The sequence below is a fragment of the Chaetodon auriga genome, chromosome 19 (assembly GCF_051107435.1).
Source record: "Chaetodon auriga isolate fChaAug3 chromosome 19, fChaAug3.hap1, whole genome shotgun sequence".
NCBI classification, from domain to species: domain Eukaryota; kingdom Metazoa; phylum Chordata; class Actinopteri; order Chaetodontiformes; family Chaetodontidae; genus Chaetodon; species Chaetodon auriga.
In genome coordinates this window covers 9,400,316-9,419,619 of record NC_135092.1, presented here as the reverse complement: position 1 = coordinate 9,419,619, position 19,304 = coordinate 9,400,316, and the positions used below count along the sequence as shown (strand labels likewise).

The following is a 19,304-nucleotide window of genomic DNA, read 5'->3' as shown; positions in this document are numbered from 1 at the left end:
GCTATGACAGCGCCCTCTGGTGCTCCATCTTCGGTATTGAGCAATACAGCATCCAGGGGGCGGGTCAGAGGGTGGAGCTCCACCTCACAGTGCTCTGCTCACAGGTACATTTTTTTAAAGGCTGTAAGGCAAAGGCAGCAAAGCGAGGAGAGGCTGTAAAGTGTTAGGGAAGTGGTTAGTGGTGGAAATGACATGCAGGGCCAGTGATGGACAGTGAAGACCATGGATGGCACTACCAAACAGCCAGATGTTGCTCTTAACTAAATGCAAGTTAGATCTTAAGGGCCAAACTGAGAATGGGGAGTTTTGTGGCTGATTTGTTTCTGCTCCTGCTGATTTCCACAGGACAAGTTTATGGAGGTAAGGCACTGCAGAGGAGAGCTTTTCCTCCCATGTAGAAGTGAGAACAAGTATGCAACAGCATGATAGCTGAATTTTATGCACTGCTGGAAGAGAACGCTTAAAATGTTTCCCCCTTTTTTTTTATACATATTCTCATTAAATGTGTTACAACTATCTTTTAACATTCACACACACATGCTGTGGATGTTGTCCTGCAGAGAATCCCATCACCTTTTATGAATCAGCACAGGAGATAATAAGGTGATGTTGTAAATGCAGGGATGTGAGTACAACCTTTGATTAAGTTCAAATGTGTTGCTGACAGTTTGCAGCTTAATGTTTAATCCAGTCTAATATTGCTTGTAGCCTTATGGCAGTATGCTGCTGGACACTGGATTACATTTTGCTTGTTGGTTGTAGTTGCAGATGTTTCGCAGTGGAACGTGGGTATCTGATCTGATGTCTCACTGCTTAACAAATGCCCAGCTAGACAGTTCAAAGTTTGTTTTATGAGATAGCTTTCCCTCATTGATGTATCTTGCTTAAAACAAGTACAACTAAACAGTAACATCATTGACAAGCTGCTCTTTGTTCTTCCTAAAAGGACATTTAATTGCACACAGCAAAACCAGCATTAATTTTTCCGTTCAGTTGAAAAGCTGCCTCAGAGAGGTAATCTAAATAATTCCCATTTAAATATCAGCAAACAAGGTAGCTGCTCGTGCAGGAATAACATTTATACATCCCTGCACATGTCTCTATCCTTATACCTGTTCATGACAGAGCATTAAAGAACTGCATTCATGTTCGAGATGTGTCTGTGACTGTAGGAAGATTACTAATAATCCAATGTCCACTGGTATCATAGAGGCAGATTAGAGATGGACGGACAGACATGGGTTACACTGACAGTGGGTTTATAGGCTTTATGCAGAGCAGCATGCTGGGCCAGCCTGCTGACTGCGTACTTCTCACTGGGACCAGTCTTATAACACATCATAATAGCCTTGATGATAAACTTCAGTTTTTGCAGGCAGTGCATTTCGCAGACAGATTTGCAAAGGGATTTAAAGGCAATAAAATAATAAGCCATTGTGGCAGATGAGACCAATGCAGGCATGAAATTAAAACGAAAGAAGGATGAAAATATGGAATGCAGAAGAACAGATGTAAAAGGTGCTTTTTATCTATTTTTCTACTAATTCATAACAGCAGTGGTGTTTAACACAATTTTAATTTTAACAATTAACCAAGATGCCTTAACCTAACCAAAAGAAAAGCTTACCCAAAATAGTTTTATCTACAGTCAGTGAACTAAAACTGTTCCTAATTTCCTGAAAAATTGTACAAATTAATTAGGAATGTTGGCCAACTTGGCAGACGCTTTCACCACCTGAAATAAAAACAATGTTTAGAGACTGAGCACTGTGTTCAGTGTTAAATGGTAATGATTTTCCGACATGTTAAAGCCTAGCTTGTGTTTCTGTGTGATGTGGGTACATAAATTATCGGTTGTTTTGTAATTACACTGTGGAATTTGTGAACTCCACAAAACAGCTTTTGTGAGTAATTTACCCATGAATTGTCTTGACTTTTTTCCCCCTAATGCCAATTGGCTGTTTTCATTGAAATAAGAGAAGCTAGAAAGAGTCTGTTGTATAAACAGTTTCTGTTTTCTTTGGATCTGGCTTTTAATTTCAGTTATTTAAATACTTCTTTAATTCTTTGTTGTGTTCAGTCACACTGCCACCCCATACTGCTGTACTGTTTAGAGAGCTGTTAGAGTGCCAGCCGTCCACAACCACACACACATACACTCAAACATCCTGACCTCTATTTGCTCTGTGTCACCGTTTCCACAAATTGACATTTGACAATTGACATTGTCATTTTAAAAGAGTGGTTCTCCAATATTGTCGCTGTGTAGGTCAAACTGATTACAATCACAACTGCGGTATTGGTTTTTTTTATTCATAGATGTGAGTGGTGGGTATGCTGGCCTCACTACTAAATACAAGTAGATTGTACATACATATAGATACAATTGTAAAACCCTTCTGGTCTATAGGTAACAAGCAGGCAACAATTTCTCTTTAAACAGTCTTCTTTTATTAACACCAACACAGCAAGAAGTTAAAGTGCTATAAATGATTCTGGAATAAGTGTTGTATGTAATGCTAAAACTTAAGTCTACAAGTTCAGAGTAATATTGCAGAATTATTCCTACTTATCTGAGATAATGTATCCTAATGATTCTTGAGACTGTTTTCCTCAAACACCATCACATTCATGTTTCCTTCGGGATTTGATCAATTGTAATAACTTTGGTGATCTCTTAACATTTCATTTGGTGCTATCCACAGGTCAAAATATTGACTTCTCCAATAATTTGGTTCATGACCAAGTACCTGCAAAACTAATGACTTTCCCATCAGCCTCTGCTGTAATATATGTTTAGTGCTAATTGACAAATGTTGACTAACACCCTAAATTAATGATAAATAATAAAACACACTATACCTGATAAACTTCAGCATTGTAATCGTGAGCATGGTAGCATGCTGGACAGTTGCTAATAGTTAATCTGTCATGACATTTCAACCATGGTTATGAAAAATACTTGTCATTTGCACCTTTTTATTTATATGTGGACCATGAGTTCCCACTTCAATTTAGCGGCATGTAGAGTGCAGAACAGGGCCCCCTAAGCTTTGCAGTTGCTAATGACTTTATTAAGCGCAATTTCCAATCTGCGTCATTTGGGTCAACACTGAAGTCTAATTAGCATCAGAACATTTCAGGATGACCCACTCCAGAATGCATTAGTTGTCATTAATTGAATTCAGATAGCAGGTGTAAAGTGCAGAGTAGACGCCACATTGACAAGTCAGAGTACACACATTAATGGAATAGCCTTTGCTGGGAAAAGGCCTTTGGTAACCAAATGTTCATGGTGTTAGTAGATATTTTTGTATACAGATATAACTGAGAATGTAATTTGATTTTTAAAAAAAAATCTCTAGTTTGCCATTTTAGGACTTACCCTCACAATAAATTGTAAGAAAGGTTGTAAGACTGTCACTTGGCTGCAAGTCAAAACAGTAGAATGAACACCCTACAATGCAACATAAACAGCAGCAACACAGACTATAACCTCAGATATTACTGTAGAGTTGAATTAGCACCAAGTCTTATCAGTATAACGTTATAAGCTTAACTATGTTATCTTTTGTTTCAGGATTACAATATAATTAGAGTTGGTTTGCCATTGGTATTGATCAGTAAAGCTATCAACCCTCTACAGTTACATTGTGAGACAATAAAAACTTTCCATTTACATTGTAGTGTCTTTCTACGGTGATGGCTACATCCACCTGCGGACAGTAGAGACGTCCATTCAGACGCTGCTCCATGTACGATTTCGAACCTCCAGTCAGGTGGGGCTGCTGTTTTTGGCAGTTGGGGGTAGAGACTTCCTGCTGCTGGAGCTGATCTCTGGGCGCCTGCAGGTAGGCTGAAGCACGTATTAAGATAGTAGCACACATGTCAAAAGCACCTGAGAGGAATCTATTCATGGATGGCCAATAACAAGCAAGACAAATGTGTTAATTGTTCAGTTTGAAGATGAGACAGAAGTTTGTTGTTTGCTTTTTGTCCTGAGGAAGACCATTTGGATATTTGTAACATGAATACAAATAAGTCAAACTAAAACCTGTCCAGAAATCTTTGAAACAAGTGAAAATATTTGTCCCTTGGGCCTTTTTAGCTCATATGACATTTACTATCCAGAGGAGATCCAGAGAGAAGATTGAACACACTCAGACTGGTGTCAGATTGCTTGCAGAGAGAAAAAAAAAAGCCCCCTGGCACTGACTTCATTTCAGAACAAGTTCCTTCATGACCCAGGTTAGAAGAGAAGACCACAATAGTTTAATGAAACCTCCAAGTACATGTCAAGGGAGCTGCACATGAAAGAGTTTGGTTGCATTTGTGTTTGTGGATTAATCCTTTGATCTACAGTTTACTACTCCCATGATTCTTCAATTTTCAATTGTGCACATTCAAGATCTCATCACATATGTGATATATCTGCTTTAATAAGTTTTGGTTTTCATTGCCTCACTAAATAAAGTTTGTGTTTTGCCATGAAAACAGTTATTAGAAAGAATTTCATGCATCTTGTTTATCACCTTTTATGTCTCCTGTCCTCACTCCTCCTACATCCCTCAGGTACGTCTGGACCTGGGCTCGGGTGAGCGTTCACTACGCTCAGAAAAGGGCATCTATCTTAGCGACCTGGGATGGCACTCCATGGAGCTGACCCATGACCACCATAACATCACCATGACTGTGGACCGGAATTCTCATAGCAGCCTCCGTATGCCAGGACCAGATCTGGAGCTCAGTGTCGAAGATGGGCTTTTTGTTGGCGGGACAGCTGGACTGAACCATCCAAACCTTCTCAACATCTCTGCCGGGTTTAGAGGCTGCATAGATGAAGTTGTGTTCAATGAACATAACCTGCTGTCCAGCCTAAGGCCCTATTCTGGGTACAAGAGTGTCCACGAGGTATCTCTTGGCTGTAGTCCACAGTTTTCTGCAACAGAAGAAGATTCTGTCAGTTTTTTCAGCTCTAAAGCCTTTATCTCTCTCCCACTGTGGGACGTGCCACAGGAGGGGTTGTTCGAATGTGAATTTCACCCCTCTGCAAAACAAGAAGATGGCGTGATCCTGTACAGTTCTGGTAGCCAGGGAGGGTTTGTTGCCATAGAGATCAGAGATGGTCACCTGGTGGCAACAATAGGTAATGGAGAGGGGAGTAAGACTGAACTGCGTTCTCTAACATATGTCCACAGTAACCAAACCTGGTACCCTATCCAGCTACACCTACTGCCCGACAGTGTTCAGCTGAAGGTGGGTGAGGAGTTGGTCAAGGCCAAACTGAATCTGGAGTTCCAGATCATCCAGCTTAAAGGGCCTCTCTTCCTAGGAGGGCTGGATGAAGAAGCCCGCGGAGAGGCAAGGAGAGGTGGGCTGATGTCTGTTGTTTCTGGGGGCCAACTGCCTGGGGGAGGAGGTTCCTTTAAAGGCTGCCTCCGAGAAATTAGGGTGAACACTCAAAGAATGGGCCTACCACATGCTGCCATCACCAAGGACATCACTGTGGGCTGCAAGACAGGGCAAGATCCAGATGCAGTGACCACCACCAGTCCAACAGATCGTCCTGAGTTTGATGTTACAACCACACAACCAAATACTAACAATAAGAAGAAGGCTAACTTTTTGTTGCTGAGAAGACTAGAAGTACCGGAGGGAGGCCGGGCACCACTGGAACCGAAGCACTTAAGGGTAGGACTGGTTGCTGTCCTTCTAGTTTTCATTGCTAGTTATTTGACAGGTTTCTTATAGATAAATGTCAGTACAGATAAGCTGGAGTTATGTAGTTTTCACATACATCAATCTATAAGTCAATTTGTGCAATTTGTCCAGGTGAATCTGGATTTTCGGAAATTGGGCATTCATCCATCCCAGGTGATGTTCCGCATTGAGGGGCAGCCCGTCCATGGCCAACTCCGACTGGACCTCAGTCCAGACCCTAGTGGGAGGCTGGGTGAGGGCCAGCAGAGGACTATCACAATAGGATCAGATGAGTTTGACCGCACTTTCAGTATGCTGGACCTGTGGCAGGGCCGTGTGATGTATGTTCACAGTGGGTCAGAGGTCCAGCAGGACTTCTTCATGTTTTCAGTCTTCTCCAGCAATAAGAGGGGGCTGCCTGTGTTTTTGAAGGGCAGTCGCCTGCACCGGTTTGATATCAGCATCAGTCCTGTTAATGATGCACCAGTGCTCAGCCTGCCGGAGGGAAACCTTTTCACTCTGGTGGAGAAGTCCAAACGACAGGTAGGTATAACAGAATACCCACATGATATTTATATGTGATAAGTCTAAAATGAAAATGAATACAACCACAATGTCCTCAGCTCACAACAGATGTGCTGAGAGTGTTGGACCCTGACAGCAGTCCTGCAGAACTGGTGTTCAGCTCCCTGGGAAACCGCAACACTGAGGCTGGACACCTTGAGCATCAGGATTACCCCGGCAGGTTTGTACTTTGGCTTGTGAGGCTTTACAGTGCCTTGCCTGACAAAATAATGTAGATATTAATGGCAGTCATTTGTGGTGGCCAGATTTTGATATGGTCTTGTCACATTCCACATCCAGCCTAAGCAACTTTTGTTACCTTTTTACAACTTTGCAACCTAGTTGCTCACTAGCCAAAATTAATGCTAGCTGCTACAAGATGTGCTAATGTTTCAAATCAGATGTGATTATCATTACTGTTCATTATTGGATGAACCAGAACCTTTTGCACTTAATAAAAGATTACATCTGTCAACCATGTGCAACTGTTCATAATGCATGTGAACACATTCAACTTCATAGATAGCAGGTTATATGAATGTATACTAATCAAGGTGTTATGTTCTTCTAACTGAAGATCCAAATGATACTGATTTGTCTTTTATGAAAGCAGCCACTTCTTTTGTTGCTCAGGAACTCTGGACCTTAAGTGTACAGAGTGTAAGTCCATCCCTTAAACAAGAACAAAATAGAAGCCAAAAATGGCCAGCAAACTGATTAGTGTGACCACTGTACCGTTCTGTGGCCGACCATTACAGCCAGTCTCCTTTTGTAGCGTCTGACAAAGGAAATAGAACAGGACATGAAAGTTAACAGCATTGCATCGATCTTCCAGGGCCATTAATTTGTTCTCCCTGAATGATCTAGAGGAGGGTAAGATCAGCTTTGTCCACACTGGGGTCCCCACCTCCAGGCTGGCACTCAGGGTCAGTGATGGACAGAAGGTAAGTAATTGGCACATGCATGCTAACATATTAAACTGAAATGGTCTTTATCTCATTTGTTCATTCTCTTCTCCTCATTTCCTTTTTGCCTTTTTCCTTGTTTCCTCTCCCTTTATCTCGTATCATTTCCTATCCTCACGTTTGGTGTTTCCTTGTTCCCCTCTTTTCCACAGTTGAGCAACGCAGTAGTTTTGAGAATTATGGCAGTGCCACTTGAACACAAACTGGTGAATAACACTGGACTGGGGGTAAACCAAGGCGGTGCTGCTGTCATCACAACCATTCACCTTGCAGTACAAGTTAATATGGCCGATCAAGCAGTGGAAATCCACTATAATCTTACAGAAATGCCACAATATGGTGAGCTCCAGCGGTTGCACTCAAGCGGCGAATGGAAACTGACAACTTCCTTCACTCAGAAGCTTTTAGAAAAAGAACGAATCAGATATGTTAGTACTTACCATGGCCTTCAGACTCAGAATAACATCACTGATCAATTCAAATGTAAAATCAGCATCGGTTCCCTGGCTACTGAGGAGGTCACTTTCCTCATCATGGTACGCTGGATCCACTTCAAGGTCACTCGAAGCAAGATGGAGGTCAACGGTGTTCAGACTTCTGTTGTCACTCCTGAGGACCTCCATGTGATTTCAAAAGGTGTAAAACTGAATGAGAGCGACCTCTACTTCAGGCTCCTAACAGCACCAAAGAAAGGGAGGCTATTCCTCAACAACATAGTTCTACTAAGGAACTCAACCTTCAGCCAAAAGAATATCACAGATAATTTGGTGAAATATGAGCTGCTCAACAAGCTGCAGGATGACACAAGAGACACGTTCAGCTTTCAGGTGTTTTCAACACATGCCGCCTCAGCAGCTTACGACTTCAGAATCAACATCAAAGCCGAGTCATCCACCATCACCATTGTAAACAAAGGACTTTCAGTCTTGGAAGGAGGAAGTAAAGTCGTCAACAAAGATATCTTGTTCACTCACACAGCAAGTAACCGTGAGGTCCACTATAGCGTTACTGTGAGTCCCAGGCATGGACAGATAAGGAGGATCAACCTCTCCAACTCAACTTCTATTAATGACAACATTTTGACATTCACAAATCATGATATCATTGAGGAAAGGATCATGTATGTTCATGATGACAGCGAGACCAAGCAGGATTCCTTCACTTTTCAAATCATGGTTTACAAACCGCACAAACAGACCAGCAAGAAGGAGGACAGAAGCACGGCCGAGCACACCTTTAATATCTCTGTGCAGCTCGTCAATGATCAGAGACCTGTCAGGGTTGTCGATAAAGTTTTCCATGTGGCTCGTGATGGGCAGAGGTTGGTGACATTGAATGACCTTTGTTTCCGGGATGATGACTCGGACTTTGAGGACAATTGGTTGGTGTACACCCGGAGGGGGATTCCCATGGGAGAACTGGTGCTGGCCAGTGACACCAGTCACAAGCTGTATGAGTTCACACAACGGGATCTCGAGCAGGTTTGTTCATAGTATCTGTGAAGATTGTGAGTCATGCTGGTGGTAAAGTGTATGAATTTGCTGTTTTAATCTTCAGATGTGCTGTCCAACCATATGTAAAGGGAAATATGTGTACACAAATTGTTACAATCTAGAGTAATAAGAGCGAGAGCAAAACTGGTCTTTATTTCATTTTGTAAATGCTTTTTTTGACCCAAAGATTCTTTTTACTCTTCTCATCTTCTCCCTCTTTTCTTCCCTCCTCTCAGAGAAAGGTGTTGTTTGTTCACAGAGGAGTGAGTTTTGGCCGTTTTGTGCTCTTCGTATCGGATGGAAAACATTATGTTTCAACACTGCTGGAGGTGATGATATGGTCTTCACACTTGAAGTGTTTTACAGTTTGATGCTATTGAATTGTTTGAATGCAATTGATCAACTTTGCTGTAAAAGTGCCAGTGTTAGCCAAGGGCCTCATTTTTAAAGGATATCCTGAACATTGATGAGCAATTGATGTGACAAAATCCAAACAACAAGGCAGACTAAGCAAAGAGTTAAAAGGTAAATGTAGAGTGAGTCAAGCAGTATGAGTCGTAGGATACTTACAATGTAAGAAATCAACATTGATTTTTCAAGCTAAAATGTTCATGTGATGATTTCCTTTAACAGGCTCCTTATGCAAATTATTTGCTCATAAATGAAAATCAGACAGCATTTTTAGTGTGAAAAAAAGTGATGTTTGTAACATGTTTGATGACTCCTGCTGTGAGTAATTAATTTCTGGCTGGTGCAGGTGATGGCTCAGGATCCTTACCTTCGGGCTGAGAACAACACAGGCCTCACGGTACAGCGAGGCGGAATCACAAAATTGACCTCTGCTAACCTCAGCGTTTTTAGCAACCTGGACCTCCGAGACCCACAGGAAGTGACCTTTGAGGTCTTCTTTCCACCTCAACATGGTGTGCTTTGCTTTTATGATGGAGATCGTGAGACTGTAACAGAAGCAGATGCAATTTCGATATTCACCCAGCGAGATTTGATGGCAGGGCGCCTGGTGTATCACCACGATGGCAGCCACGAGCTGTCAGATTGGTTCAATGTGACAGCACGAGCAAGAGAGAAGAGCGCAGAGAGGCAGCTAGACAGGGGGAGGAGGGAGGTACATCTGGACATCGGAGTGCCAGTAAAAATCTACCTGGAGAGTCACCAGAGGCCACCAACGGTTATTAATAACCATGCAGTGGTCGTGGCTGAGGGACAGAATGTCTCCATAACCAGGGAGCACTTGGAGGTAAGCCCATTACTATAACATAGTATGTGATTCATGTATTATTTAACCAGTGTTCTCTTTCCAGCCTGTATTTGTGTCTTTTATTGCAAGATATGTTACTCACATGTAGGACTTGGCAGTATATCAATTTTTATTTTTTTTTCTGACATATTTCCATATTATCTTGTACTATGTGCTGTTTTGTTTGAACAGGTGGTTCATGAGGACAGCAAGCCCTCAGAGATAGTTTTTACTGTCCAAACTCCTCCCACCCTGGGCTTCCTTCAGAGGGTTCCCCCCAAAGATGAGCACCAGGACAACAATGGAGAACAGCAGCACCTATATCAAGTACAGCCAGCTTTAATCTATCCTTTGTTAGGTTTAAAGCTGAATAAGTTTTTGACTGTTTAACTCTTGAAAAATAGTAACTTAGGAGGTTTTCTTTCCAAACATTAACTCTATTTGTTGCTTATTTAGTCATGAACATTTAATATTATAGAGGAGTAACAAACATTTAAAACCACTTTTCCAGATGCTTTAATGAAAGCAGCGTAATTTGCAGGTGGAAAAGAAAGAGCTCAAGGGGGATGTTGATGATAATTGTGGTTTCATCATTAAAATTGTCCCCTTTCACATTCAGTCACTTTATCGCAACTCTAGAAGCCAAGAAAAAAAGAGTTGGCAGGTACGCCCCCTAAATGTTGCACGCTAAAACTTTAAAGTGTCAAAGAATTTGCACACAAACAGCATTTGGGTATGTCTGCTGTGTTCCTCCATGCAGGCCAATAGAGAGCAGCCGACAAACTCCTTCACCCAGGAGGACCTCAACCAGGAAATAATCATCTACCATCAGCAGGCTTCAGGAAGCACCAACGACTCCGTCCTGTTAGAGGCAACCAACGGGGTCACAAAGGTTGGACCTTTCAGGCTGGAGATTGATATCATCCCTATCCTGCTTCCTCTACAGGTACAGAATGCATGTCTAGATGACTAGATCAAAGAACTGCATGAAAAGAGAGAGGAGTTCATTTTCCCAACCAAAGGAGGAATCAATTGATCTGTTAGCTAACATCTACTGTAAGTGACCCATCAACAAACCAATCAATCAGTACTACATATTTACTTGTGGTCGATTCTGTAGGTGTCTGACTTGACCCTCGATGAGGGGTCATCACTGCCGTTGACCTCTGACATCATCAAGGTCGCCAATCATCACTTCTCAGGGATGAACTTCCTGTACCAGGTCATCGTTCCACCACGACATGGCCACTTGGAGCACAGCCGAATCCCGGGGATGCCCATCACTGCTTTCACTCATACTGAGGTTTAACTGACAGATGTGTTTTTAACTTAGAAATGTAATTTGTAATTAGGACGATTTTTGCTGTAAAGAGTGTTTAGGTGTGGTCAATCCCAACATGAAGTTTATCTCCCTTGCTTGGGTTTCCAGGTGGAACGTGAGTACATCTCCTATATCCATGATGGCAGCGACACACAGAGAGACAACTTCACCATTGTGGCCAATCAGACGGAAATCAGGAAGCACAGTCTGCCCTGCACCGTTCGTGTCAGTGTCACACCTGTCGATGATGAAACTCCCGTTGTCACAGCCAACAAGGGACTGAAGGTGGGGAGTCTGAACATAAGTCTGCTGTATAGAGTCAGCAGTTGTTTATCTTATCTTAGCATAAAGATGCCAAGGAAAACACTTGTTGTTTCTGCATTTGCATTTGTGTGTACAGATTAAACAAATGCCATATAACATGTTAATTAGTAAAATTTAGAGGTGCTGGGAGGCAGATTTCTTTACCTTTCAATCAAGCCAAGTTAACTGTTTCCCCAGTTTCCAGTCTTGATGCTATGCTAAGCTAAGCTAACTGCCCTCTGGATCAAACTTCATTTTTAGCGTACAGACTTGAGACTGGTATCAATCTTCTCAACAAACTCTCATCAACAAAGGGAATGAGTTAAATTCCCGACATGTCAAACTATTCTTTTAACAGCTAAAGTTAACAGCCTTCATGTTTCGTCTTGTTCTTCAGGTGTGGGTGGGTTCAGTGACAGAAATCACCATAAATGAGCTCAGTGCAGAGGACTCGGACACTGTGCCTGAGGGGCTGGAGTTCATCATCACACCACCCAGCAATGGCCACCTGGCCCTGAAGAGCGCCCCCTCCAGACACATTCTAAACTTCACCCAAAGTCACATACAAACCGGACAGCTGGTGTTCGTGCACAGTGGTGAGCATATTTTGCTGTTTGTAGTATCTTTTTCTAGACTTTCTTACCAACAGACAAGTTAGATAGAGTAAATCAAGGAATAACCCCGCTGTTTTCTGTCTACTCTGCTCTTGTGTAGGTGCCTTGTCAGGTGGCTTTCACTTCCAGGTGAACGATGGCGTGAACTTCGCCCCTCGCCAGATCTTCAGCACAACTGCCCATTCTCTGGTCCTCACCTTGCAGAGAAATCATCCAATGGAGGTCTACCCAGGTAGGTTTTACAATAAAAAAAAAATGGTTCAGCTTTCTAGACTTGTGCAAAGTCAACTGAAGTGCAGAGACTGGTGGTTGGAGAGGTTCTTAGCCAAATAAAATTTATTATCAAATGTATTTTTTCACCACAAAAAAAAAAATTCTGATGACAGTGTGTGATATTTTTTACACTCATTCCTCCTATGATTATAAGTCAAATAAAATCTGAATAGGAAAGTTATCCACATGTACTGCAGTAATAACACACTGGCAGTGGGTGGCATCACTTGTCTAAGCATCAGCTTGCTGTATTATGTTTCTAACTCCACAAACAGATTACATGACCTTGTGCCCAGTCCGTGCCAGGCTAATAATGCCACTCTCCACTTTATTCATGGCTTAAGTGGTTCAAACTTGTAAACATACACACTTATCAGCAAGAGAAGTTATTCTGATAGACAGCCAAGTATGGAACATTTAAAATATCTTTAACAATATTACTTATGGAGATGAAGACATAAAAATAAAATGCCCATGTATGACCTCACTAGTATAGCAAATAATTTTGTACACATAAAAAAAATGTAAAAGTATGATAGATAGAGATGAAAGTCACCAAAAAGTTGCTCACCTGCCTATTTATTCATTAATTTCACATCCTCCAAGACCATCTGCCCTTTTCTGGAAGCCTGGTGATGTCTTTGCATTTTACCAGGATTATTCACTGCCTCCACTCTGTTGTTGATCTTGTGCTCTCTCATTGTATCTTTGTTGCTTTTAAAGGCTCTGTGACAGCAATATCTGCACAGGAGCTTCACGCTGTCACCAATGACGTCAGCGACATCAGAAGGAACCAGTCTGTGGTGTTTGCAGTGACCAGTCCTCCAAAACTCGGTCGCCTGGTCCACCGTCTGCCTGACAACTCCACAGAAGACATTTCCACATTCACACAAAGCATGGTGGGGATGTGTGTGTCTGTGTGTGCGCCTTTTTTAGTAAAAGAAAACTCCCTTCCTCCTGCCTCATTTCTTTGTCTCTGTCTATCAGGTGAATGATGGGGTTATCTTGTATGATCAGAAGAAGGCAGAGTCCGTGGGATGGTCGGCTGCAGACTCTTTCTCTTTCACCGTGTCCTCCCCTCCTGCTTTCCTTCCTCCGCACACCTTCACCATCCTAATCTCCTACCAGGCCAACGAACATCACAACAACCCCCAATACAAGACCAGACTACTGAACAACGCAGGTACAGCGTGACTGTGTGTCATCACAACTTGCATTTATGAGTAGATCAGGCTACAGCAGGTTGAACTCTGGAAAGACAGGCAGGTTGTATACTCTGCAATATATAAACACTTGTTCAAGGAAGAACATCAGTTCAAGAGGACCAACTGAGGTGTTTGTATCTGTCATTCAGGTGCTGTGGTGTCTGAGGGAGGCAGGGTGATGATTGACAGGTCTAAACTTGATGCTTCCAATCTACTTGGGAAAATCCCAGAGCCCCACAGGAAAGACCACCACATCCTGTACCGTGTGATTTCCCTGCCACACCACGGAGCTCTGTCTATACGAGGACGCAACCTCACCAGGTGCTTGGCTGAACTGAACAATAAGATCAAAAGTCAGTCATAGAGTCATAGCTCATCAAAGGCACAAATATTTCAGTGCAACAAGCACATTTCAGACACCACTAACAGCAGTGAGCAACTGAGTGAAGAAATTCTGAACCCAAATATTTGTCATTATTGTAAAAACTTTAAATAAAGCCTCAGGTTAAGAATATGCAGAATGATCCTTTTATGGGTGAGCTATGACAGTTCCTGTATATTCAACTCATGCATGCGCCTCACTCATCCTTCTCTTGTCATTCTTCTCTTCTTTTACTGTCAATAACAATATTTTTTTTAATTCGTCTTTTGTCAGGAACCAACCTGATTTCTCCCAGTTCACTCTAAACAAGTTTGGCATCACATACATCCACGATGACTCAGAGACAACGAGCGACAGCTTCACTTTCCGGGCCTGGGTGGCCCCTTTGGATGTCTCCTCCTCCTCATCTTACATGCCTGCATTTCCCTCTGATTCCTCCTCCTCATCCTTTTCCCCTCTATATTCAGCATCATCATCCTCCCTCTCATCATCAGATGTGGCTTCTCATCACCATGTCAAGGACAGTCTGGCGGTAACGGAGAAGTTCAACATCACAGTTACACCCGTCAATGACCAGCCGCCACTCATCAGGAGCAGAGCCCCAAGTATGAAGGTCGTGGTCGGAGAGAGAGTCGTACTTGGACCAGACAGTCTGCAGGTGGGCCAGTGTTAATAGAGCAGGTGTAGCTGTGGTTACGGCTGCACAATTATGGATCAAAATGGGTTTTTTTTTCTCTGCACTGGAAACAGAATTTACCATTTTACCATTTTAGCATTTTTTAAAGTGCTAATATCATACCAGATTTAATTTATCTTAATTATAGAAGCAAAATTCATATTATTTTCCAGTGATCCATTAGATTATCTCGCAGGGTTACAATTTTACAATTATGCATAATACAGATAGTTTGCTTGACGACTTTTTAAAATTTTGATATTGAATAAACCAGCCGCAATATTTGAGTATGAATGTTTACAACAGTCCTTTTAGAGTCTTATAAAATACAACCCTGTCCATCCACGTGTCCAGGTTGAGGATCATGACACCCCTCCAGAGGAGCTGCACTACCTTGTGATCAGTAAACCTAACAACGGCTACCTGACGCTGGGGGAAAGACCGGAGCCAGTGACCTCCTTCACCCAGTACGATGTCAACCACGGCCGGCTGCACTTTATACAGCAGGTGAAGAGCCAGTCTGCTGAAGGAGACTTTCTATATTTTCTTCAAACTTACATCACTGTTGTATGGTCATTTATGTATGTTAACTTCTTGGTCCTTTTTCATTCAATTTCTTCTCTGTTTCTTTTATATTTCCTTCCTGTGTTCCCTCCATCAGGGTGAGCCCTCAACAGGTGTTTTCTACTTCAATGTAACCGACGGTCATCATCGTCCACTCTACAGACTGTTCACTTTGGAGGTGATAAAGCCCTCTGTCTCCATGGTGAACAACACTGGCCTGTCATTGGTTCAAGGCAGGACTGCTGTGGTCCTGACAACCAACCAACTTGCAGCTCAAACCAACGGTCGCAGCCCCGCCAACATCACGTACGCGGTCACCGCACACCCTCGTCACGGACGCATTGCTATTAACGACCAGGAAGTGACGACCTTCTGCCACGAGGACCTGCAGTTTGGCCGTGTTGTCTACCACATGACTGAGCTCAGCGAATCAGAAGATAGCTTCCAAGTGTCAGTGTCAGCCTCGTCCCCTGGTGTTGACTATGGAAATGTAACAGCGCAGACGGTGAAGGTAACTGTGCGACCCCTGATTTACCTAAGGGAGCAAGTAAGAGTGCCCAGTGGTATCGCTGTGAAACTGGGGAAAGCCATGATCGATGCCTCCGAGCTGGCAAGAATCAGCCGGGCGAACCCGGTCTTTGAGGTTCTGTCTCCACCAAAACACGGAAAACTAGTCAAGGTAAAGTTGCTCATTATAAGCGTACCAGGCTATACTGGTGTTTTTTGCATAATAGCTCAACCAAATTGTGTACATTATATTACTGCAAAGTTTTAGGTTGTAGGCTGCCTACAAAGGTTTCTCCTTTGTAGGCAGCCATTGTTTTACATTCATTTCAACAGTAAACATTTAGTCGCCTACATTTTTTATCAAACAAACTAACATCATCATCCCATGGTCACACTGTTGAGAGCATAGACAGAAGAGAATTGCATTTAAGTGTTGGAAAAATCTGAGAAGAGTCAGCTGCTTTCTCCAGTCACATGGGGACAATGTACCATTGACAAAAAATCTAATGCAATAAAGCTGATATGATACACACTGTGGTGTATTATGTACCTCAAGCAAGTTTCAAGTGTTTGACATGGTGTGAAAAGCTGTGAAAAAAGGTCTGCAGTAATTTATAGCGAATATGTTAAAACAAGCTAAACCCTGCCTGAGCTTTGAGTTTGGTTTTTACATCTTGTGTACCCTAGCTGTTTGTCCTACGTTATTTCCACTTCAACACACAGGCACCTGAAGCTTATTTTCCTTGAACAGGATATGTTAGCAAAATGAGTAAGCTTGTAAATAACTGTGACTCACTTGTTTTAAATCCACACTCTTTAAAGAGAAACACAATACCATGGTGAAAAGCAGTGTTTCACTGCTCTGTGTTGTTGAAAGTTTCAAGTCTGTTGCACCTCTGACAGCACCCGCCACTAATAGAAAGTGTCAGGAGTGTGCTCCAGCAGTGTGACATAATGTTTTACTGACACACCCTTAAGTACACGTCTTCGTCACTGCCGCAAGGTGAAAGGTTGGACCACTGGAAGTCAGCAAAAGCAAGATTTTCAGCTGGTGTTGTGTTGCTCTCAACATTTTCTGTATGTCAAACATGCAGCTGATAATAACATAGAAACATAACAGAACCTCGGTGACTGGTGTCAATAATAGTCTAATCTCTTCTGCTGTGTCTGTGTGCAGATGACCTATGACCCTAACCAAGCATCAGAGGTCCTGAAGTCATTTACGTTCAGAGATGTGGTGCAAGGCCGAGTCGCCATCAAGGAGACTTTGAGCGACGGTGACAACCACCTCCATAATAACAAATCGGCACTCACAACAGCTCGAGGCCACGCCCCCGCCACACCTCTCAATGATTCCTTCATCTTCCTGCTGAAGGCTGGAAATGTCCAACCAGCGAAGGGTGAGCTTCACTTCACCATCTTTCCCCACCACCAGATGCATCACAGCCAAAGTGGTTCAAATAAAGCAGACGGTGTAAGTCGGGAACACACAACAACCCGCTTGCCGGCGAATAATAGGACCACTATCGGAGGAGGAAGAGGAGGTGGAAGAGGGGGATCCACGACGCACAGCGAGGTCGGAGCGGGTTTGCCGCCCCACATTTTGTCACAAAGGAACCACAACAGGACGCAGCACAAGTTGAGGCCTCACAGCCGCTGGGGGAACCACTCACGAAGTGGGAGTCATGGAGGAAGATCAGGGAGCGGTGTGGATGGAGCTGGAGGGGGTCACAGTCATGCCCCACAACCTCACACTCCCTCTGTCCCAGACAAACACGGTCCCATGATGCCTCCTGACACCCACCCAGTACACGTTGAGGTCCTCCCTCGCCCCGCCTCCGACCCTCTCCTCATTATCCTGCCTCTGCTGGCCTGTTTGCTCCTCATCATAATCCTTGTCATTTTGATTTTGGTGTTCCGCCGCCGCAAGGAGAAACAGGCCCGGTTGCGACTCCTCCAGCAGCTCGCTGCAGTCACGTTACCCACCGAGGGCAGCCCTTACATGAGCAGGGCAGAGCGCAGCGTGGCTATGCCCTCTGTGGTGGTCACCCCACTGGGTCCCAGAAGCTGCCCTACCTCACCCAGGGTACCCATAAGTCCCAGAAGGAGAAGCCTGGCCCCTGGAATGACCTTCTGGGGGCCATTTGACGGTGATGGAGCAGGTGGTGATGGTAATACTAGAGGTGGTAACAGTAGTGAAAGAGATAATGTAACTTGTGGCAGTGCAGCCATCACTGCAGGATTCAAGACCTCGCTGAGATCTAGCCCCCCTACTCCAACTCTTAACAACAACCAGTACTGGGTTTGATGGAAGCAATTCAAAGAAAAACTGTGCCTTAGAGGTGTATTGTTGGTATGAAGGGTATAATTGGCATGAGTGTAATCTCTGTATATGCCATTTAAGGCACATGACCTGCTGTGAACTTCTAAAAAGAGGACAAAAATATACACTTTTGTCATTTTTTGTCAGAAATTAATTAATGCCATTTAAGTCATTTCACTGATCCAACTTGAACTGAACACGTTTTTTGCTCTAGTAACTATGTATTAAAAAACTGTTATTTCAAGACATTCTACTAAAAGATGTTACCCAGCAGCTTATGAGGTGTGAGGTTCTGTTCAAAGTAAACAGAATCCATTATTACTGCTTCGGCAGGTGCTTGTCACTGTTCTTTTGAGGTATTTTCTAATTTTGCAACACTTCATTGCAGTGGCATGACCTGAGCACGACCTCAAATGATTTTTGTAGCCACTGATCTGACTGATTCCTCAAACACTCTGGTCTCAACTTCTATAGTTGTGATGAATATAGAATATGTACTTGGAACTGTTGCTGAACAAGGAAATGAAACATAAACTGAGTGAGGCATTTTCTGTAAAATTGTCAGATTTAGCAGTTTAAAGTTAGCTCAAGTGTGACTGTGTAGTGTCATTGACACCTCTTGCCTACAATACTGTAACTGTACAGAGTCGATGTGTTACTTCTTGCTGGTAGATCGTAGTTGGACTGGAAGCTTCCAAGTCCATGCATGCAAACTATTTTAAAAGCATTCGCCCCTCATGCATGCATGTCATTCACTGTTCTGCACTTTCCTGTTTCCTTTGACTAAGTATGTTACAGCTCAAGGCAGTGCAACTGTCTCTGATAGCATTAACAAAGATCTTGGTAGCTTCCTCAGTTCTTGGTGGAATTTGTCATGCCAGCGTCTGTTTGCCATGCACTGTGAAAGATTTATTTTTAATAAAAGATATGTCTTAAAGACTTCAGTGTGTTAAGCTCAAATGTGCAAAAAACAGTCAGTGGAGTGAAAACTTCAGGATCAGAGTTAATCTTCTTTGAGTCTCATGATCTTTCTTTTATGCAATGGCTTTTCTTGTTCTTTTAATGTTCAACAGCAGCAGGTCTTCTGACACCTGGGGTGGACATTTTACAGCAGATTAAAAAACTGCCATAAAATTAACAATTGTGTGACAGTTACATA

At 42.9% G+C, this 19,304-nt stretch overlaps 1 protein-coding gene across 2 annotated transcripts; it reads left to right on the top strand.

Moving 5' to 3' along the window:
- The first annotated feature begins 145 nt into the window (after nucleotides 1-145).
- LOC143338451 (chondroitin sulfate proteoglycan 4-like) lies at nucleotides 146-19,085 on the top strand. 2 transcript variants are annotated; one of them, XM_076758834.1, is made up of 23 exons: nucleotides 146-360; nucleotides 3,688-3,851; nucleotides 4,573-5,691; nucleotides 5,833-6,243; nucleotides 6,324-6,445; nucleotides 7,100-7,208; nucleotides 7,382-8,710; nucleotides 8,959-9,051; nucleotides 9,480-9,977; nucleotides 10,170-10,304; nucleotides 10,597-10,641; nucleotides 10,738-10,923; nucleotides 11,098-11,280; nucleotides 11,407-11,583; nucleotides 11,999-12,197; nucleotides 12,316-12,447; nucleotides 13,212-13,387; nucleotides 13,476-13,671; nucleotides 13,843-14,014; nucleotides 14,349-14,733; nucleotides 15,106-15,258; nucleotides 15,413-15,994; nucleotides 17,000-19,085. In XM_076758834.1, the coding sequence occupies exons 1-23, from the start codon at nucleotides 297-299 to the stop codon at nucleotides 18,128-18,130; spliced, it is 7,761 nt and encodes a 2,586-aa protein (XP_076614949.1). In that variant the 5' UTR covers nucleotides 146-296; the 3' UTR covers nucleotides 18,131-19,085. The 2 variants fall into 2 exon arrangements, with proteins under 2 accessions (XP_076614949.1, XP_076614950.1); XM_076758835.1 differs by lacking the exon at nucleotides 10,597-10,641.
- The last annotated feature ends 219 nt before the right edge of the window (nucleotides 19,086-19,304 follow it).